We start from the raw sequence: 23058 nt of genomic DNA on the forward strand, positions 1-23058 counted from the left end.
AAAATCAGCAAAAAGCTATTTAAGCATAAAAATTCAAAAACAATAAATAATACAGCTTCATCAACTGCACCAAAAAATAAAACAATTAAATGTGGATTGTTAAACATTAGGTCTCTCTCTTCCAAGTCCCTATTAGTAAATGATTTAATAATTGACCAACATATTGATTTATTCTGCCTTACAGAAACCTGGTTACAGCAGGATGAATATGTTAGTTTAAATGAATCAACACCCCCGAGTCACAGTAACTGTCAGAATGCTCGGAGCACAGGTCGAGGAGGAGGATTAGCAGCAATCTTCAATTCCAGCTTATTAATTAATCAAAGACCCAGACAAAGTTTTAATTCTTTTGAAAGCCTGACTCTTAGTCTTGTCCATCCTAATTGGGAAACTCAAAAACCTGTTTTATTTGTTATTATCTATCGTCCACCTGGTCCTTACTCAGAGTTTCTGTCAGATTTCTCAGACTTTGTATCTGATTTAGTGCTCAGTTCAGATAAAATCATTATAGTGGGTGATTAACATCCATGTAGATGCTGAGAATGACAGCCTCAACACTGCATTTAATCTATTGTTAGATTCAATTGGCTTCTCTCAAAATGTAAAGGAGCCCACCCACCACTTTAATCATACTCTGGATCTTGTCCTGACATATGGCATAGAAACTGAAGACTTAACAATATTCCCTGAAAGCCCCCTCCTGTCTGATCATTTCTTAGTAACATTTACATTTACTTTAATGGATTACACAGCAGTGGGGAATACGTTTTATTACAGTAGAAGTCTTTCTGAAAGTGCTGTAACTAAGTTTAAGGATCTAATTCCTTCATTATTGTGTTCTTCAGTGCCAACACAGTGCAGAGCAGCTACCTAAACTCTGCTCCAGGGTTATTATAGTTAACAAAAATGAACAAAATAACGAAAACTGAAATTGAAAAAAACATTGTCGTTAACTGAAATAAATAAAAACTACAATTAAAAGGAAAAAACAATAACTAACTAAAACTGTATTGTGAGTTTAAAAAACTAACTAAAACTAACTGAAATTATTGTGGATTGATCATTTTTCCGCTCTCCAAGTTTAAGCTGGGAGCGCCGTCGGGCAGCTGTGTGCGTGCGTGTGCACGAGAAAGCGGCAGAGTCGCTCTGAACCAACTGGGTTCAGAGCGGGTCCACGCTGCCGCAACGCTGTGATTAACCTGTTCAGTCCTTGTGCGTTTCCGTCTACTTTATCGGTGAGAGAATAACAATCAGGAATAATAATCAAAGCATCAGTATAAGGACTCACAAATGTCAGCAAATTCCTGGAGGGAGACTGCTGTCGGAATGGACGTGAGGAAATGAAGGAAGTGGAAAAACAGGGACAAATATGTTTGCAGCCAAAAAACTGAGCACAAAGAGCGAGGACCAAAAAAAGTCCCAGCTGGCACCGCAGCACACGACCACAAGGTAATTAACACACACAACACACACAGCTACACAAGCATAAATGCGGACATGAGGTCGGACACTTCTGTAGGTTGTGTACAGAGGCTGCAAAGACCCTGCAAGTCTAATCAGCGAGCATCTAACCAAGCTAACAGAAGAAGCTTCAGGTGGTGGAGAACATCAGGATGCAGCTGGATTTGAGCTTTGACTCCTTCAAAGAGTTTGTTTTTGTCAAACACCACATGTAAGTAAGTAAGTAAGTAAAACTTTATTTATATAGCACCGCTTGAGGCAGCTGCCACGAAGTGCTTCACAACAGTAAAACAAAGTACAAAGAAAACTTTAAGCAAATGCAATATTAAAAAGATGAGTTTTTAACTGTCATGTAGGTGTTGTTAATCAACTGCACTGACACTGGAGTTTATTGTAGAAGTTTTCTGAGTTTGGGAGTTCATATTTTTCTTTGTTTCTCCCTGTTGATGTTCATGTGTGTCCTAATTATTACACATTTAGCATGTAGAGCTGCTGTCTTGTGAACTGTTGGTTGTTGAATATATTTCTTTATGGTATCTTTTGTTGAGTTTTTATTACACAGTAGTCACTTTTGCACATTGAATCTTGCACCTGACAAAGTATGAAAATACTAAAACTTATACTGAAACTAACGAAACTAAACTAAAACTAAGCATTAAACCAAAAATAAAAACTAATAAAAACGAGCAAAACCACTCTGAAAACTAATTAAAACTAACTGAATTAGAGAAAAAAAAAGTAAAAACTAACTAAAACTAAACAATAATGTAAAATCCAAAACTATTATAACCCTGACCCTGATTGATTTTAGTTATATTCTTGTTTTCTATCTAGTATATTTATTATTTTGGCACCTGGGGGACAGCTCTAACAAAATGTCATTGTATTATGCAGTGACAATAAAGATATCTTAATAAACTTTATTTTATTCAGTAATAATGAAGCGCTGATATCAGAACAACAAAAACGACTCAAACAGTGAATTTATGTTCAGCTTGTAGTTTGTTATTTATAATATCTGTGCGCATATTGTTTAAATAGAAATGTTCACATACTGGTGAATGATACTGAATACATCACAGAGCAGGAGACTCAGTTTTTATGAAATGACACGTGGCTCAGTATATACAGTCTATACACCACAAAAATGATACATGCAGAAATCTGAACACACACCTGATGTTAAACACACATTAGTGGGCTTTAGTGATGAGTTATGAGAGAATTTTTTAGTTCCTGATGAAAATTAAAATGCTCACCCATTGGACAATAAATGGACAATAAATACAAATTTCTAACAGGGGGGTCAAAGTCATTTAGTTGATGGGCTGCAGGCGGTCCAGTTTAAAATGGACCAATCAGTAAAAACCTCTGCATAATAATGGACATGAGCTTTAGCAATCTGACAACACTCACGCCCTCATTTAATGAGCGACTCATTTACAGAAAGATGAACAGCCTGAGATGTTTTAGGAAATATAAGAGCAACAATATATCCAGTTTTTCCTCATTTATTAAGTTTACTGTTACACTGCAGTCAGTTTACAGTTTACACAAAGTTGATCTATGATGTCACACAATCATCACATACAGAGTTTTTAAAGTAAACAACAATTGTGTTTGGAGTCATTTTGACTCCATGTGTTCACTGCTGTTCAGTAATGTCTGCATCACCACAGCACAAACAGCAGCAGTGCTTTTATTGGAAAATAATCACTCATTTCACACTAATTTTCACTTTGTTAAAGTAAAAACACAAAACACAAAGGTCAGGGTGTAAACGCTGGGTGAGGTAACTGATGACTTGTGAGTATTTTTAGTGATTCGAGCAAAACTTTAAGACTTTTCAACATTAATATCTGCAGATTTATTTCACATTTACAAACTGATACAGACACGGATCTGAACACGGACACACACAGAGACATGCTAAACATAGAGACATAGATAAAATACAAACAAAAACGCAGAGACAGACCAAAACACACATTCTTTTCCAGTAAGCCCTCTAGCATGTGGTTTTGTTGTTTCTCTACTATGCAGTTTTAGTTCTGTCTCCTGTGCAGTGTTATTTCAACAACTTCACCTTGTTGTGAAGATTAATGCTGTGATGTGCTACTTTATACTATAGTTCTATTTAAATTGTTATATTTATGGTATGTCTACTGTGCAGCTTATTTAAACTCTTTCCTTCATGAGCCGTGACAGAGTGCCATCCATGAGTACTAAACTGTACATATAGAAACCAAAATAGATAAAATACAAACAAAAACGTAGGTAAGGAAGAGTTATAAGGCTGACATTGTACAAGAGATGAATGCAAATTGCACTGATAAATAATATGTAATATATACACTATAAATCAAAATATTCACAGAATCCATAAAACAGCAGAAAGAAGATATAATACTGAAATCTGTGTGTGGGATCTTATGTTCTGACAGGTGTGTTCACCTGTCACAGAAAGAAGAGCTAGTCTACAGTTTTACAGAGAACATTAGGAATGATTTCCTGAAGCGTCTTTATGGCAGTGAGGTTGAACCAGTCTGAGGAAGAAGGAGCTCTGCTGCCTCTGCAGTGTGGAGTGGAGTGGGTGAGACTGGTTGTTCATGATGGAGAACAGTTTGTTCAGGGACCTCATGTCCCTCACTGATGCCTCCAAATTCTGACCAATGATGGTTCCAGCTGTGAATCAGTTTGTTGATCCTGCTGGCATCTCTGGCACTGACCCCCAGCAGACAACAGCAAATTAGACCCACAACCACAGACTGGTAGGAGATCTCCAACATCTTGCTGCACACATTAAAGGACCTGAGCTTCCTGATCCTGAACCCAGTTTAACTCACACATTGGCTCATTTTTATTTAAACCTTTATTTATTTACCTTTATGGGTGGCAGTGACGCAGTGGGTAGGTGCTCACCTCGCAGCCGGAGGGTCGCTGGTTTAAGTCCCCATCTGAGCGCATGCTGTCTTTGTGTCCCTGGCACAAATTGGCAGCCACGCTTCTGTCGGACAGCCCCAGGGCAGCTGTGGCCACATTAGTAGCTTACCACCACCAAGCATGACTGAGGTGTGAATGAATAGTGCATGAAATTGTAAAGTGTCTTTGAGTACCATGAAAAGCACTATATAAGTCCAAGGCATTATTATTATTATTATTATTATTATTATTATTATTATTATTATTTTACCGGGTAAAATGTTTGAGAACCACTTCTCATTTGCAAATATGACCTGGCAAAGAGGCCCCAATAGAATCAGGTCCACTACATATAGATACACATAAACATAAACATTTAATATCTGGGCAGTATTCATGAAATCGTAGCTAAGTGCAGATTCTATAATGATCACAAAAAGACAGAAATCTGGATTATTTGGGACTTTATTGAAAAGTGTGAAAAAGAGAGAAACAGCAGCTTTACTGATTTTCATTCATCAAACCAACAGCAGAAGCAATCTGAGCATCACTGATTAATTTATTAATGTTTACAGAGGAGTCAGAAAAAGCCTGAACTACGAGCAGATACACATTCATCAGTGTGTTAAAAACAACACACACAACACTTCAGGTAATATGTAATATATACACTGTTGGAGCTATTTGTGGGTTATTTTTGCTTTTTGGATTAAAGTGTTGAGTTTATTTTTGCTAAGGTTAAGTTTATGGTTTATTTTTCTTCTGGTAAATTTGGGTTGACTTTTTGGGTTTATGGCTAAGCAGGTGTACACTTAATTTACTTAAGTAGGTCAAGTGGGAGGGGTCAGCAGGCACCGGGTCATATGTTTTTTTACCAGGCGACAGAGAGGCTGCAGACCAAAGTGCTTATGTCTGTAAGTTTGCTGCGTAATGATAAACTGACCCAAATGCACTTTTGTATGGACATTGTGTTATTTTTAAGACTTTTTGACCTGCGTAATATCCAGTCCTGAGGTGCCTCAGTGGCCATTTGATTTGTTGGATTTTGATGTGGACAAATGGCCACTACAATCGGTGCGCCGCCTGCAAATGGTCCAAAATGCGGCAGTTCGTCTTTTAACTGGTACAACAAAACATGAACATATTACCCCGGTTTTACCATCCCTTCATTGGCTTCCTGTCCGTTTTAGAATAGATTTTAAGATTTTATTGCTCACTTTTAAACCTCTAAATGGACTAGCACCTTCGTATCTGTCCGAGCTAATCCATGAACACAAACCTCTAAGGGCTCTGAGGTCATCTAATCAACTATTCTTGCAAAGACCAAAAACTAGGCTGAAACTGAGAGGTGATCAAGTGTTTGCAGCGGCAGCACTAAACCTATGGAATAATCTTCCTTTCCATATTCGCTCAGCCCAGATGGTAGACTCGTTTAAATCCTTATTAAAGACACATCTGTTTTCCTTAGCATTTGGCTGCAATGTAACATCCTATTGACTTCTGATTGTGTTGTTTTAATTTATTTATTTATTATTGCCTTTTTACCCTGTTTATCTCTGTGCAGCACTTTGGTCAACCTTTGTTGTTTTTAAATGTGCTATATAAATAAATCTGTGACTTGATTATTCCTACTTCTGTTTATTTGCAACTAAACTGCTTTCTACACTGTAATAAATGCATATTGTGTGTCTAAAAGTTGTAGGAAGATTTGAGGCCTGTTTGAATTGCTCTTATTTGTGTTCAGGGCCCCAGAAGCTCAGCTACCCCACCACCACCACCACCACCACCAGCAGTCTGCTGTGGCCAAGCAGGCCCTCTCAGATCACTCTCAGAGCATACTCATCTTCTGCTGTGGCCCAGTGTTGAACCTGTTGCTCATTCAAATTCATGCTTAGGGGTCTCAGCTCATAAAACTGCTGTTTTTGGGTTCATGTATAGGACACCAGTCATCCTTTTTGCCCATTTTTCAATTTATACTGGTAATAGGGATAAATCTGTCCAGTAGGTTACCTTGCTTATGTAGCACAGCCAAAGATTTTGGAAATGCAAATCAAGAAAGTGTAAATCTGTCTATGCAACAAGTCTAGGGGCAAATTGGGCCCCACTTTCTCCCTCATATCTGGTCAGTGTAAGTGTGGGCAGCTGTAAATCCTTCTTAAGGAGTACCATAGGATGGTCACAAGGAGGTTGTTTCTGACAATTATTGTGATGAATTTTTCTTACTGTCTTGTTGATGTACTGAAGATGCTCCGGGATGTTTGTGCTCTTTTAGACAGTATGAGAAGATTAATGAGACCCCGTAATGAATGCTTACAAAGTGCAGACTCAGCACAAATCTTAGACAAAGAAAGGGAAAGCGTATAAATACCACGGTTAGAAGAGGAGAGAAGAGAAGATGCAGCCACTGTCTTTGTCTATGTTGTCCATTTTTCCAGCAACTACTAAGGCACAACCTCCCGGGAGGGCTTTCTGCTTTTACTTTTGGTCCTCTGTGTTTTTTTGTGTTTGTATGTTTCTAAGTACTAGTAACTTTTTGCAACAGAGCTTGCTCATTGCCATGGATCATTTGGACAGTTTGATTTTATTTGGACTCATACTTAATCTCAGCACGGGCTCTCCTTGGTCAGAGGGTGTGATGAGGAAGCCGGGGCGTGATCAACAGGTTCTTCTTTTCTGTTACTCTGTGTGTGTATCTCAGTCCTCACTATGCTACTGTCTGTGTCTTTTTAACTATTTGTGTGCTACTAAGATGTCTAATAAACAGCCTGCATTGGAACCCGCTCAACCCTGTGATTTGTTGGTAAATATGGTTTTACTGGGTTTTAATTTGCAGTCAAAAAGGAACGTGGAGACCCCTAAAATGTATCCTACAGTGATATCTTCTGATTCTTTAGTTTATTAAATTTCTCAATTTTCTTAATTAAAGTGTTTCAGGTGTCTTCCTGACTGTCTTACTGGCTGTGGCTCAGGAGGCAGAGCAGGTCACCTACCAATCGGAAGGTTGGCAGTTTAATTCCTGGCTGCTCTGGGCTGCATACCAAAGTATCCTTGGGCAAGATACTGAACCCCAAGTTGCTCTCTGACACAAGTGTTGGAGTGTGAATGTTAGACAATAAAAGCACTTAGTTTAGATACTCATGGAAGTGCTTGTATGAATGGGTAAATGTAAACGTGTTGTATGAGTGCTTTGCGTGCTCAGCAGGGTTAGAATAGTTTTGGATTTTACATTATAGTTTAATTTATTTAGTTTTCAGAGCGATTTTGTTCATTTTTATTATTTTTTATTTTTGGTTTGATGCTTAGTTTGATTTAGTTTCAGTATTAGTATTTTCATACCTAATCAGGTGCAAGATTCAAGGTGCAAAAGTGACTATTGTTTAATGAAAACTCAACAAAAAGACAAAAGATATCGTTTAAAGAAATATATTCAACAACCAACTGTTCACAGACAGCAGCACTACATGCTAAATGTGTGTAATATTAAGGACACTCACGAACATCAACAGGGAGAAACAAAGAAAAACATGAACTTCAAAACTCAATAAATTCTACAATAAACTCCCAATAAAGTTCAGTGTCAGTGCAGTAGATTAACAACACCTACATGTGGTGTTTGACAAAAACAAACTCTTTGAAGGAGTCAAAGGTCAAATCCAGCTGCATCCTGATGTTCTCACCACCTGATGCTGCTTCTGTTTTGGAGCTAGCTTGGTCAGATGCTCGCTAATTAGACTTGCAGGGTCTTTGCGGCCTCTGTACACAACGAAGTGTCCGACCTCATGTCTGCATTTATGCTTGTGTAGCTGGATTGTGTGTACCTTGTGGTAAGGTACCAAAGAGCTATTCTAATAAACCTTTGACATGATGTGCAGTGTGGAAATTTGTGGAAACTGAAAAGAATAAGTGGCTACATCAACAACTACAAGAGATGAACACAATCAGAGAGTCCTTTAAATACAAGAAAAAAATCCAGCAAATTTTACATTAAAAACTCTTTTTTCAGTTTTCAGTAAAGAAGCACTGATCGACCTCTACAAAAAAACACATTCATTTATTCTACCTGCCAGGAGACCCTTCCCACAGGAGATATTTGGACATGTAGTAGAATATATACATGCATATTCATGATGGGGGGGTTACTGTCATGAGTCAATAAGACACATGATGAACCCCAGTCTTCATTATGAACTGTTACTCATTGGCAGGATCAGTACGTTTCATAATGATCACAGTAGGACAGAAGTTTGGATTATTGGGACTTTATTGAAAAGCAAAGAAACAGCAGTGCAGCTTTACTGATATTCATACATCAAACCAACAGCAGACCTGACCTGAGCATCACTGATTCATTTAATGTTCACAGAGAAAAACCCTGAAAAGACTACGAGCAACTACCCGTTCTTAAGCGTTTTGCCGGTTCATTGGGAACAGCACGAGCACTGACACACGAACCGGCTCCTCGGCAGTGGGAAAGTAGCAGTTGTGCTCCTTTGGACACACACATACCGATGGGTAACAAGTATTTTATGTCATTACTTCATGTATATTTTCTGTGAATTCAACAAACTCATAATAGAAACAAATGTGATTCCAAAGCGTTGCTGATGGATCCAATCAGCTTCCATCGTTTCCTGTTTCCTCCGGAGGACTCTGCTCTCTGAGAGTCGAGTCGGTCTCAGAGCACAAAGTTCATCATCACGTTTACAAAGTTTAACAAGTTATGAGGAAAATCTCAGATTATTTCTAATTAGAAATAATCTTCAGATTAGAAATAATCTCAGATTATTTCTAATCTGAGATTTTCAGATTGTTGCTGAGCTGCAGCTTCAAGAACTAAATGATCAGCAGCTGAATATCTATGAAGAGGAGAAAGCACGAATCACTACCTCTGTTTATGGATGTCCACATTTTTTTTATTATTGATGCATTGATTTATGAGGAAACCCCACACCAAGAACACTAAACTGTAAATATAGTGGATCTGTTTAAGATGATAAGATAATCTTTATTAGTAATGATCACTCACACAGGTTTAACTCTGTAGCTATAAAAATATTTTCATTATTGTTTAAAGTTGATTTTTTTTTTCCAGGTGTGCGCAGACATGATCCAGATATGATGTATTTGTTAAACATTTGGGACTCAAACTTATTTCCCTTAAATATTGATTAATAATAATCATCTGCAACCAGATTTCCCAAAGTTCCATCATTTCCTGAATATTCGGTGATGTTCCAGTTTATGGAGAACGAGGCTCCGCCTCGTGTTTCAGTGCATTTATCCATAAACCTGAAGAGAGAAAAACAATGAATGTTTGCATTGTTCAGCTGCACAAACAACACAATTACATCATCATTAAAATATTCCAGTTCAGTCGAGGATTTAATTTATTTGATTAAACTGGTTTAATAAAAACATGCGAGACTCTCTGAATACAGGATATGGACACCTTTTCCAGGATCAAATTCAAGCACCTTTTAAGCACTTTTAAAGGTCCATTTTCAAGGTTTTCCAGTACAATAAGGGTTCATTCACAATTATCAACACTCTTTTTCAGTCCCCCCATCTCCCCCTAAAAAAAAAAAAAGTGTACAAAGAAAATTTTGATCTTTTTTTCATGACATTTAATTTCTCCTGGTTTCTATTTTAATGTAACAGGAAGTATTAAAAACACATCCTGCTGTTGAAAAACTCTGGAAATCTTGGTATCAAATATGCTCTTTCCTGTGTATTAAAACATTGTACTGCACTGTATGTACGCAAAATGTACACACCACCACAGTGCAGTGGAGCATTTTGTCATCTGAAGAGCCGGTCTGTGCCAAAATGTGATGGTATTTACCAAAAAAATGATTGCTGGTATTGTTCATTTTTCACTCATTTTGAGTCATAAAGAACATTCCTGTTGTCTCTATGACTTTTCAGACCTCCAGTGACTTTTTTCCCCAAAAAGCGACTGTCAACAAATTTCATGACTTTTCCCGGTGTCATCAGGGACTGTTGGAGGGTTTTGGAGATAGGCTGATGTTGTGCAAAAAGTGATTTCTGATATTTGCCAAAAAAATGATTGGTTGTATTTAAATTACTGTAGATTCATTTTTGGCCTAAAATCTGTGAAACATATCTTAAACATCTCTCTCATGAATGATATTATATCATTTTGAGCAAGAAACAACACTCCTGTCACAGGTAGAAGCTGCAATCACTTCTTGGCAAAGTGACTTTCATATTTCATATATTCTTTATTAATGAGGGAAAAAGCTATCAGTGACATTAAAATGTCTTTTTTTCCTGAGAGATCTGGCTGAGAGGGCTGCAGAAATTGCAACCAATATAACATTTAAGGTATATATAAAAAGTGGAAAACAGGGATTTTCCAAACAGGGCAAGGCAAAGGACCTGATCCATCTGTCTCTTTTCCTCGCCTGTGGAACGGATATGGGAGAAGATGCAGAGGGAGACCTGCACAGGTGAGCTGACAGTGCATCACTGCTCACACAGCAGGAGACGCTGCAGCAAAGTCCTGAGGACAGAACCTGCCATAATCACCGCAACACACACAGTGAACTTTATAAGAGGCAAAGGCTGAAATCAGCAGCAGTTTCAGAGGAAACAGCTTCTGAATTTGGTGACGGGCCTTATACACAGGTGCAAAGAGCTACCTGAGGACATCTGTCAGTTCATGAAAAGTAAAGTAAAAAACTCAGCAGGGCTCCGGGATGAAAGGTGGCTGTGTGAGTCGGCTTTACTCTGTGACTAATATATATATATATATATATATATATATATATATATATATAAACATAATGGTTTAATCCCATGCCCCCTTGTGTGATTGGCTACATGGTGTGCCCATCAGTTTCTCCCATCCTCAGGTTTGTGAACAGAGCTAATGAGAAATCAGTGAGCTGGCTCTTTTGAGAATGACACATCAGTGCTCCTCTGTGTAAAGTTTCCTCATGAGAGCATGAACCTGCAGCATCGTGCAGCTGCTAAATTTACTCGAATTATGTTTTTTTTCCTCGCGTGACTTTTGACCTAAATATTATTCCATATTCATCTTATCCATAATTGGAATTTGCAGTTTTACAGTGAACACTCATTAAAACTGCAAACATGTCTTCAGGGAAGGGGCGGGGTCACAAACAGACTGACAGGTCACAGCAGACGTGCAGGCTGTGCATTAAAAATGATAATTTTAGACTTTCTGACTCATCTTATTTCTCCGTTTCATAAGCGAACTATTTAATCAGATAGTTATTTTTTATAAGCGGTTACATTTTCAAGCACTACATTCTAACTTCAAGCATTTTTCAAACCTTGAAAAGACAATAATAAAATCCAAACATTTTCAAGGATTTCAGCACCTGTATGAACATTGCTAATAGGGTTTAAACTTATATCAAAGCACTTCCCTCTGGTTGTGTATAAAAGGAGAGTTTACAACAGTCACAATATTGTACATGAGTTTTAAAAAATCAAAACTCTGCAGTGTCTCACTGAGTGCAGAGGAGCTGTTGGTCCTTCAGCCTGTAGGAAGCATTTGTTCCTGAACTTCAGGGTTCTCCACAGCTGCAGGTCACAAACACACAGTTAGAGCACATCCTGCTCTGAGTTACCTTTACAGGTAACACAGGCCTGAGGAGACTTTAGGTTCAAACACACAAACAATATTTCATGTAGAGACATCAGAGGAAACAGATGAAGTTGAACTTACGAGGCGGGGAACATTTGTCTGAAATAAAAAGAAAGAAATGCATAAACTTTTCTTTTCATAAATGATAAAAGTCATGAAACATAATTTAATAATTTAATTTTCAGAGTGGATAAAAAAACACTGATGTGTTCATGGATTCATGAAACGTGTTACATGTTAATCTGACTGAGTCAATATTAATTAATCAGATTCAAACTGTTTTATAATCAGCTGACTGACAAAATCATCTTTGTTCATAAGGAAACACATTTAGGAAAAGTTCTGAAACAAAAACCTGCTGCAGAGGAGAAACTTTTTTTTAAAGCAACTGAAACGATTTCTGAGGAGGAACCTCGAGCTCCAACTTTCTGCTGTGTGTGTGTGTGTGTGTGTGTGCGTGTGTGTTCTAATAACTGAGATGTTGTTTTGTTTCCTGACTCACAAACTGAGGCTCAGCTTAGAAAGAAGTTCTGACAAACACAACAGTGATTATTGGTTATTGGTTTTAATATTGTGAGGATGTAAAAATGAGCTCTGATCATTTTGTGTTTGAAGATTGTTCTTTGTGACTGAAAGAGTTCAAATATGATCTCTAATATAACCTGAAACTATTTGATTTATTTCTGTTACTAATTTAGTTCCACCTGTAAATAATAACTAATGAATTATTATTACTTATAATTACTATTATAATAATTCCCATCATTATTATTTGTTTGCAGTGTACAAACAGATCCAGGTAGTTCTGCTCTCTCACCTGTTTTCTTTTTGTAAATAATGAATCCGATCACAGCAAGAACGACCACAGCAACAACCACAGGGACGATAATGGCGAGGGAACCTCCTGCAGATCAACAGAAAACAATCGATCAGCTTCTTTATAGATACAAATGTTTGTTCCACTCATTTCTGTTTTCATCCCAACAATAAAAGTTCTGAGATATTTAAATTCATTTCAACACTTCACCAAAAAATGAATCTGATCTGTTAAAACATCCAGAACATGTGCACTAATATATAATTCTGTCTTCTTCCAAAACTCTCCATTACTTACATGAATTATTATCATTAACACACAGGAACATGGCTGAATGTGATGAAAAAAAAACAAATTTTTGTCTCTAGAGCACTAAAACACCGTCCATCCACTCACTTCTGCTTGTCCTGTTCAGGGTCACAGGGGGGGCGAGAGGCAGGGTACACCTGTACAGGTCACAGGGCCAACACAGACAGACAGACAACCATTCACATCTATGGGCAATTTAGAGTGACCAACTAACCTAACCCCAGTAACTGCATGTCTTTGGACTGTGGGAGGAAACCCACGCAGACACAGGGAGAACATGCAAGCTCCACACAGAGGGGCCCGGGCCACGGTGGAATCGAACCCAGTCCTTCTAGATGTCATTCTAGCTGTGAGGCAGCAGTGCTAACCACCGTGCCACCCAGCACTGAAACACAATAAAATAAAATAAATAAAGCTAGACTCAAATCTAACATTTGAAATAAAACTAATGTGTGTTCTGATCAGCAAAGAAAAAGTGTGGTGGAAACTTTGGGAAACATTATTAAACTGATGTCAATGATTCTGACAGAAACTAAAGGAAAACCTGTGAGCTGCAGGAGCGTTACAGGAAACTGTAAAATTCTGTTTGCCATGTTTGTCTCCTCTGATTTCAGTCTCACCTTCATTGCTCCTGATTCCTGCTTTGTCCAGTTTGGTGGTGATGTCCTCGTTCACACCTAAGAGCTGAAACACACAGCTGTACCTGTCCCAGTCCTCAGATCCAACTGCTGAAAGGTTCAGATCAACACTCATCTGGAAGGTCCCGTCATGGTTGGGGAAGATCTCTCCTTTGTGCACACCTTCATGAAGCTCCTCCTCATCTTTCTTCCAGAACATCTCGGCTCTGTGAGGATAGAAACCTGTAGAGTGGCAGGTGATGGGAGAGGAGGAAGACCTCTGGAGGAGAGACACTGAGGGAAGGACTGAGGAATAAAGTAAATCAGAAACTGAGAAATATGATTTATTATTATTATCACCCTAACTCTGCTCATATGAACTCACCTGTTCTCATCAGAGAGCTCCTCCCATAGTTCAGGAGCTTCTTGCCCCACTCAGGACAGATATGGGTGAGGTAGATCTTCCTCTGTGCAGTGATAACCTTGTTACTCTCCCAGCTGTGTTTGGTGTTGACAGCCTGCTGATTAGAAGCGATCCACGTCTCTCTCTTCAAGTCAAATGATATGAAGTCCTCTCCATCATAACCAAACTGCTCATAGCCGTTCAGTTCATTATTCTCTTCTTCCCACTCACAGCCGGACGTCAGCTGAAAAGTGTGAGCACCTGATAGAGATAGAGAAGACTCTGCAGTGAACCAGAGACAGCCTGCAGATTAGGAGCGATGAACATCTGTGTCTCCAGGTCAAATGATATGAAGTCCTCTCCATCATAACCAATCTGCCAATATCCAGCTTATCAGTCTCTTCATCCCACTCACAGCTGTACATCTGCTGGTTAATGTGAACACCTGACAGAGAAACAGAGACTCTGCAGTGAACCACAGACAGCCTGCAGCAGTGTTACTGACACAGACACACACAGAGGAGCTGCATTAGCTGCTGCTGTCGGCTCAGTGGAAGGTTTTTACAGCCAATCATGATCAATAATGCAGATTTTAGAGAGACTGCAGGTCAGGTCAGATGTCTGAAGCTGCAGTTTGATTAATAACTCCTCAGATATCACAGACTTTGTTTTAGAAAACATCTCAGCTGACGACAGCATCTGTGTTTGGTGTTCAGGTCAGAGGTCACACCGACAGGTGTCAGGTCTGCTGCTGCAGCATATCTAATACCCTCCACCCTCCATGTTCCTCCCCGTCTCTTGCTACTCATGTCTGCAGTCAGTTCCTGTTGGAGTTTCAGGGAAAAAGGAGCTGAAGCAACCTGAGGAGTTCCAGCAGGGGGCAGCATCAGCAGCTGTGTGAGGTGCAGCAGGTCTGTGGGAGCAGGAAGCAGATCCACTGGTTTCCTGTCCTCACAGGTATCAGTGCAGCGCACCTTGTATTGGTATCCATATTTATGGTTCCTGTGGGAGCTGCAGCCTCTGTGGGTCTGTATGCGTTATAATAACAGTGATGATCATAACAGGTGATTCTGCTCACAGTGATCGGCTCTGCTGGGACTGCAGTCTGTGAGAATCACGCAGACGATGTTCAAGCTTCATGTTTGGTCCCTCAGCTCGTTACTGAACTTATTTGATTCTGTCCATCAGTTTTTCTGATCACCTGCTCACATCAGGAGCTTTCAGGAATTCTCACTGTACTCACACACTTCTGTCAATAAAGCTTTGATTGGACCATAAAGAAAAGATTGATTGACGTGTCCAGCGGGGACACAAACAGGAGCCTTGGAGGAAGTGATGCAATGCTTCCTTACTTCCTGTTCTGTGTTAGAAACTCTGTAAATGTTTCAGTATCGTCTCAGCGAGCCGGGGGAAGCGAGGGGGAAGCGGAGGAGGAGATGCAGCTTTGGTGGAGCTGCTGATCTGGGTGGGTGTGGTATGAAGCATGCACAGAACTGAACTCCTTCACAAGTCCCACCCCCCTGTAAAATAATGGTATGATCCTTCTGACATCATTAATGAGACGGTGACATCATCAGGGTGATGTCAGCAGGTTGTGAGCTTCTCTCAGAGACATTTGTGTTATTTTTGTGCCCCTGTGGCTCTCAGGTTCTCTCAGTTAAAAAGTTTTTGTGGTTATGAAGCACAAAAATGTCTAAACTGAATGATGTGTGCAGCCCTGCAACCAGGGTTATTCTAGTTAACGAAAACGAACGAAATAACGAAAACTGAAACTGAAAAAACATTGTCGTTAACTGAAATAAATGAAAACTAAAATCAAAAGGAAAAAACGATAACTAACTAAAACTGTATTGTGAGTTTAAAAAACTAACTAAAATTATAGATAAAATTACCTTCCTTTTCTTGTTTGTCATTTTATTTAAAAGCCTTGTGGGCTGATCTTTTTCCGCTCTCCCAGTTGAAGCTGGGAGTGCCGTCGGGCAGCTGTGTGCCTGCCTGCTGCGCTCACCGAGCTGGTCCTCAAAGTAATGTCAGCGGTCTGCCGAGAAAGCGGCAGAGTCCCGTATGGCGTTTCTTTGAGTCCGATAATACAGATAGAAGAGTGTCTTGTTGTGAATGATGAAAAATGTATGGAACACATCTCAGTGAGAAAAAACAGCAACGTCAAAGTCCACCTGAGAAGCCACGCAAGGCAGCTACGGAAACCGACGTGATCTGGCGTTCACCTCCGAAGAAATGTGACTACTCCTCGCTGCCACTCAGCTGCAACGTTGTGATGAACCTGTTCCGTCCTTGTGCGTTTCCGGCCACTTTATCAGTGAGAGAATAACAATCAGGAACAATCAATATAAGGAATCGAGGGAATGAAGAAAGTGAAAAAACAGGGACAAATATGTTTGCAGCCAAAAAACTGAGCACAAAGAGCGAAGACCAAAAGAAGTCCCAGCCAGCACCGCATATAAAACACCAGCACACGACCGTAAGGCAACGAACACACACACAATCCAGCTACACAAGCAGAAATGCGAAATGAGGTCGGCCACATATGCAGCATCTAACCAAGCTAGCTCCAAAACAGAAGCTGTTGTTAATCTGCTGCACTGACGCTGAACTTTATTGTAGTTTATTGTAGAATTTATTGAGTTTGGGGAGTTCATGTTTTTGTTTCTCCCTGTTGATGTTCATGTGTGTCCTTAATATTACACACATTACACACACAGTAGTGCTGCTGTCTGTGAACAGTTAGTTGTTGAATATATTTCTTTAAACGGGATCTTTGGTTGAGTTTTTATTACAGAAGAGTTACTCTTGTACCTTGAATCTTGCACCTGACAAAGTATGAAAAACTAAAACTAATACTGAAACTAACGAAACTAAACTAAAACTAAGCATTAAACCAAAAATAAAAACTAATAAAAACGACCAAAACCGCTCTGAAAACTAATTAAAACTAACTGAATTAGAGAAAAAAAAGTAAAAACTAACTAAAACTAAACGATAATGTAAAATCCAAAACTATTATAACCCTGCCTGCAACACATGAACAACAGCTCAGCACAAACTCTGCACTGCGACACATTTCCTGACAGACACACACAGAGTTCAGACCAGAGGAAACGTGAAGACACTGATGGAAACTTTACCAGCAACACTTTGACTTATTCATCACGTCTCAGGTTCATCAGCCTGTTATCACTGATCCCTGATAGATGCAGATTTTTACAGTCTCCATCAATGTGTGTCCAAGTGAATCTGAAATATTATTGAGCCAAATGTTATTAAACTGTGACATCGCAGCACATCTGCAGTGAAATGATGATAAATGATTTCATCATCAGCTGCACTGGATCTTTTTTTATAACCTGTGATTATTTGTAAGGATGTTTAAACTGAGGTCACAGGAATGTGACCAGAAACTTCCTGTAAACATAAATACTCTGATTACACGTTTCAGAAATATCACAAAAAAATAACTTTAAACATTCAGATGGAAAAAGTGTTTCTGTAAATGTCCCATCGAAAAGCTTTGAAGTTTAATCTTGTGTGACCTTTGTGACGCACAAACAGCTGATTGTGAGTGTGTGTGTTTGAGCTGCTGAGCCATAATTAATGTTCAGCATCTTCAGACGGAGGTCATGCGCAGCTGCAGCGTCAGGATCATCATTCATTTATTTTAGTTAGAGAAACTTTATTAAAGGCAGGAAAATATTAGCAGCTGATCTGAGTGTGATGAACGTTTATAGTTTATAGATTCATTTTCATTAAACTGCCAAATTTTCATTTTCATTAAACTGTAAAAATGCACCGAGTAGGTTTTTTATTCTTCTGAATCTTTATTTTATTAACAAATTTCAGGCTGGCGACCTGTTCAGGGTGCACCCTGCCTCTCGCCCTATGACAAATTCTATAAAACTATGACCTTTAAATATGATTTATTTAATTTAAATTACATCATTACATATAAACGTGTAATAATGTAAATCTGTGATCTGAATAAAACTTTGAATGTGAATCTGATTAATACTGACAAATAAAACATGTAAAGAGGAAGAATCAGAGAAAATGAAACAGAAACAAACCTCCAGTTTGGTTGAAGCGACGCTTTAAAGTGTCAATGCTGGCTTTGAAAAACTGCTGGGTACCCAGAAAATTTCCAGTGTTGCTCTCCAAGTACTGTAGATCCTCTGCTGTGACTTTATTCATCCAGTCCTGTTTGGGCTCCACTTTCTGCGTGTCGCTGTCATAGTAAAACATCTGAACATCATCAACCAGCCCAATAACCACAAACTCTGGGAAGTTTGGTACTTGAGAGGATCCAGTGAAGAAATACTTCATAGAGTGGGTCACTGTGGGAACAGTTAATGTGAGATCAGATTTATATTTTTAATGAACAATAAAAAAAACTAGAACTCATTAAAGACATCTTATAATAATCCTGCTGTCCCCTCAATAAATCCCAAATAGATTTATGAGTAAATACTCTGCTTCATATTCTGATGATTTTTCCTTAAAGTTTTAATTCTGTATTTAACAGAATCAGTTTTTATAAAAATATTTTCAGTTCAGTTTTCATCATTAATGCTTTCACTCTCCTCATCAGGACTTTTTATTGCTTCTGTGGGTTATTAATTCATAATTGTGTTTGAATATGAAGCAGATCCAGTTTCTTTGTTCTGACTCAGCCTCACGTCTGTTTTCTTTTCAATCTTTGATATTATTGATTATATTAACTGATTTACTTCCTTTAATGTGACATCCAGCTTTTGGTTATGGAGCCTTTTTCTAAACCAGCCGTCAAAAAATGAATGATAAAAAATCCAGACCATCATTTTCATGTAAACATGAAGGACTGTTGTTAAAGGTTTTTGTCCCAGAAATCTGTGACGGATCAAATTATCGATGAAACCAGAGCAGATGTGAAAATATTACTTTAACCAAATATTGATTTTATTTTGTGATCAGGTTTGAGGCTGAGTTTGACAAAATACCAATCAAAGTATTTTACTGAGGGTGCTATGAAGGATCATTTGTTCTTTCAGTTCTCAACACACACAGACACGAGCTATTTTCTTGGGGGTGCTATGACTTTTCCAGGGGGAGCTATAGCACCCCCTAGCGCCCGCCTGGCGCCACCACTGCACGGCTGAATCATTTTTTTATAACATCACAGAGCGGGAGACTCCAGGCTGATGGGAACTTTATACAGAGTCTATAGAACAAAAATTAAATATCCAAAATCTGAACAAACCCTTTATGTTAAACATACTTCAGTGCATTTCAGTTTTAATGTTTAATTAAAATGTTTAAAATAATAGTTTTGGTCATAAAGTTAACAAAAACTGATCTGAGTTTATCTGTTGGATCTTTTGGAGACAAAAATGCGTCAAAAACAATTTAAAGAGTGAAAATGCAGAAAATATCACAGCTGTGGGCAGGATCGATTTTAATCTGTGCTTTATTTATTTATTTCTTACCTAAACTTTATTTTTTGTCTACACTTCAGTGCTGATTATTAAAAATTAAATATATATACAGACGTGATTTAATTGTGCAAAATGATGGATTCATCCGAGGGTGTGACTTTGGGTCCAACATTGGGGGGGTTAAGGTCTCTGCCTATTTATTTTTTTATTAAATTATTTATTTTTCTAAAAAGATTCAGGAGATTTTGGGTTTAGAAATACACTGTAATGCTTTTACTATGTATTTATTTAACTTTCTTTGTATTTACTCTGCACCTTCAACAATTAAGAAAAGGCTTACATTTTTCACATTTATTCCAACAGTAACAAATATCTTTCATGAACCTGTTTTGTTTTACTACCAATTTTGCAGCCCCTCATTCCACTTTTAAAGAAACTGTTTTAATTTGTTCAAATATAATAAATAAAATATTTTACAGCAGTCTGTTCTCCACTGAGCATGTGAGAGTTTAATGCAATCTTTACTATTAAACACGTTCTGCAGAGAAAAAGGTTTTAACTTGATGTGTTTAAAACTCTCATCTTCAGTCCTGTTATCAGTACTAATATTAGTTATTATTAATTAAATACATAAAATGTTATGTGTGTATTCACTTGAGTAAAACTGCAGTGTATCACAAAAGTGAGTACACCCCTCACATGTCTGCAGATATGTAAGTATATCTTTTCATGGGACAACACTGACAAAATGACACTTTGACACAATGAAAAGTAGTCTGTGTGCAGCTTATAACAGTGTAAATTTACTCTTCCCTCAAAATAACTCAATATACAGCCATTAATGTCTAAACCAGCCACAACAAAAGTGAGTACACCCCTAAGAGACTACACCCGTAAATGTCCAAATTGAGCACTGCTTGTCATTTCCCCTCCAAAATGTCATGTGACTCGTTAGTGTTACCAGGTCTCAGGTGTGCATAGGGAGCAGGTGTGTATATACTTGTTTAATGAGTTTAGTTTATTACATATTACAGGTATTTTACTGTGCCGCGTGTGCACAAATAACCACTTTTATCTTCTTTTTCTTTTGACTCATTGTCAGATTGGGAGGAGCAGGTCTAACGGAGCTAAAATACCTGAACCGGTATTCATAGTGTGTCTGATGCACAGCGGCATAGTTATTAAATCATTTACCTCATTTTGATTTTTCTGCTTTTTACACAGGGGTGTTGTCGACCAACAATGAAAAATTGTTGGTTGTCCGCTTTTTGTCCTCTTTTCATTTTTTCTAACTGCACCCCCTCCCCAGCAGCTGTTTCCACAAGCAAACGATGAACGCGGCTGCTTGGTAGAGAAAGCGGGTTGGGTGATACCAAGTTTTTGTGATGAGAGGGGGGGGGTTAAATTACCAAATGATTAAACATGCTAGTATTTTACCCAAAATTGATTATGAATAAAGAAAATTAACATGTTATTCATGAAAGATGTTTTTGTAAATCGAAATGATGTGACTTTATTGGGGGGGGGGTTATAGTGATTGGATCAGATTATTGGGGGTGGGTGGTCATAACCCCCCTACCCCCCCCACAAATTACGCACATGGATTCACCTAATCTATTCGGATCCAATACAGATAAATATTTAGCGCACTGCAGCTCTCTGAGGATCAAACATCCATCTGGTTTTATTTCAAATGGTACAAATTTAACAATAACACAGAAACATAAAAAGACCAAAGCATAAACTCCAAATTGACCTGCTGCCGCCTCCTGTATTCCCAGGATCATCAGGATCATCAGGACCTTCATCATGACCTCCGGGATCAGAACCTTTAACACTCAAACGCTTGGCTGTCCACAAAAACTGACTCTCCGCTTCCAGCTCAGAGATCAAACCTGAAATAGGAGAGCCAGGAGTGACGTCACCATCACCCTCTATCAGAGCCTATAGGAATTTAGCCTGAGAGCAAACATCACCTAAATCTGGGTTAAACTCACACAGTGAGGTTATTAACGAAAGTGAAATTAAAAGGTCCTCAGTTGAACCCGTTTTTTTTTTTTTTTTTTGGGGTGGGGGGGGGGTCCTGTGTGGATGATGAAGAATATCAAATATGACTTCACTGAGTTTCACTTAGTTTCTGCTGTGGGGCTCCGTCCAGTGGAGTGATTAATATGTGCACTCATACAGTTTTATCATTAAGTCATATTGATCCTGTGTTTATCTGTGAGTATTTTCAGGTACAGTTTCAGTACAGGCCTGATACCTTTTGGTATAATGAACTCTTTACTGACCCTGAGAGGTCAAACACACTGTAACCTTGGAAACACCAAGAAATAATTAAATAAATGAATAAACAAATAAAACAGCAAAAGCCCACAAACCACAGCAGAAGTGATTTAGGAGACACAATAATGTGACGGAGCAGGTTAAAAGTAAAGGACTAATACAGTGGCGGCGTCGGGGGGGCTAGGGAGTGCTATAGCTCTCCCTGGAAAAGTCATAACACCCCCGTAGCCCCCCCCAAGAAAATAGCTTGCGTCTGTTGGGAACTGAAGGAACAAATGGTCCTTCATAGCACCCTCACCAAAATGCTTAGTTCCCCCTTAGCACCTGCAGAAAAATATTTCTGGAGCCGCCACTGGACTAATATCAAACATGTCTCTCATAAATGTATCCAGAGTTGATATGAATCATGTGATTAGAACACATTATTTGGCATCTTTATCTCCCTCACAGCTGCTGAATCACTTCTGCTGTGTTCTGTGTGCTTATGTAGCTTTATTTATTTATTCATTTATTTATTTCCTGGTGTTTCCTAGGTTACAGTGTTTGACCTCTCAGGGAAACCATATTTAACCCCTCTGTGTGATCCTCTAAAATGTAATGAAACCCAGAGAAATAAAAGTAAACAGAAAGGGTTGATCAAACACAAACTTTAGATCCCAGCAGCTCGATGCTGCAGGTCAGATGATGACGTGCTGATATGAATGTTGCAGAAACTGTTTCATAATTTGCTTTGGTCAGTTTATATTTGACTTCTCACATTTGAATCAGTTTGTTACACAGTTTAAAACTGATGCACAGCATCGCTGTGTCTCTCAGATCTCATGCTAACACTGGGGTTTGAACTTCCTGCTTGTTGAATACCTGAATTTACAGAGAAACAGTGTGACAGCGCCCCTGCTGACCTGTAAAGTGAGTTTAAACTGTTCAACAGTGAAAAAGGCAGAATTTGGATAGTTATTAAATATTATTAAATATGATCTATATTGCTCAAAAACAATTTTCACTTGCACTGACAGTAATTTTTCTAAATTTCCTAAAACATTTGCAAACCAACTTTTCTAAGAAGAATGAGAAATCAGAGACATGAGTCACTGAGCTGAAGATTTTACATGTTTAAAAAACATGTGAGAGGATGTTAAACTAACGTTAATCATTAAACTGCAGTCACGTCACATTTATTACAG

General features: G+C 38.5%; 1 protein-coding gene across 4 annotated transcripts; it reads right to left on the reverse strand.

Annotated features, from left to right (window-relative positions):
• Window positions 1-9274: 9274 nt before the first annotated feature.
• LOC115788256 (H-2 class I histocompatibility antigen, Q9 alpha chain-like) lies at window positions 9275-21488 on the reverse strand. Of its 4 annotated transcripts, none has more exons than XM_030741223.1 (8): window positions 21345-21488; window positions 18245-18511; window positions 14148-14426; window positions 13766-14068; window positions 12837-12923; window positions 12101-12118; window positions 11884-11955; window positions 9275-9672 (listed from the first exon to the last, which is right to left on the reverse strand). In XM_030741223.1, the coding sequence occupies exons 1-7, from the start codon at window positions 21397-21399 to the stop codon at window positions 11909-11911; spliced, it is 1056 nt and encodes a 351-aa protein (XP_030597083.1). In that variant the 5' UTR covers window positions 21400-21488; the 3' UTR covers window positions 9275-9672; window positions 11884-11908. The 4 variants fall into 4 exon arrangements, 3 of the variants coding, with proteins under 3 accessions (XP_030597083.1, XP_030597082.1, XP_030597084.1); XM_030741222.1 differs by having other exon boundaries at window positions 13766-14092; XR_004020574.1 differs by lacking the exon at window positions 9275-9672 and adding an exon at window positions 13233-13282 and having other exon boundaries at window positions 11918-11955; window positions 13766-14092.
• Between the last annotated feature and the right edge of the window lie 1570 nt (window positions 21489-23058).

The sequence above is a fragment of the Archocentrus centrarchus genome, chromosome 11, assembly GCF_007364275.1.
Source record: "Archocentrus centrarchus isolate MPI-CPG fArcCen1 chromosome 11, fArcCen1, whole genome shotgun sequence".
Taxonomy (NCBI): Eukaryota; Metazoa; Chordata; class Actinopteri; order Cichliformes; family Cichlidae; genus Archocentrus; species Archocentrus centrarchus.

Bases quoted from the DNA above. Each gene is read 5' to 3' on its own strand.
- LOC115788256 (XM_030741222.1), bottom strand. From the start codon at position 21,399: ATGATGAAGGTCCTGATGATCCTGATGATCCTGGGAATACAGGAGGCG. The intron at 14,093-14,147 runs GTGAGTTCATAT...CATATTTCTCAG, and splicing joins GAGCTCTCTGATGAGAACAG to TTTCTGATTTACTTTATTCC. The intron at 12,924-13,765 runs GTGAGACTGAAA...GTTGATCTGCAG, and splicing joins AGGAATCAGGAGCAATGAAG to GAGGTTCCCTCGCCATTATC.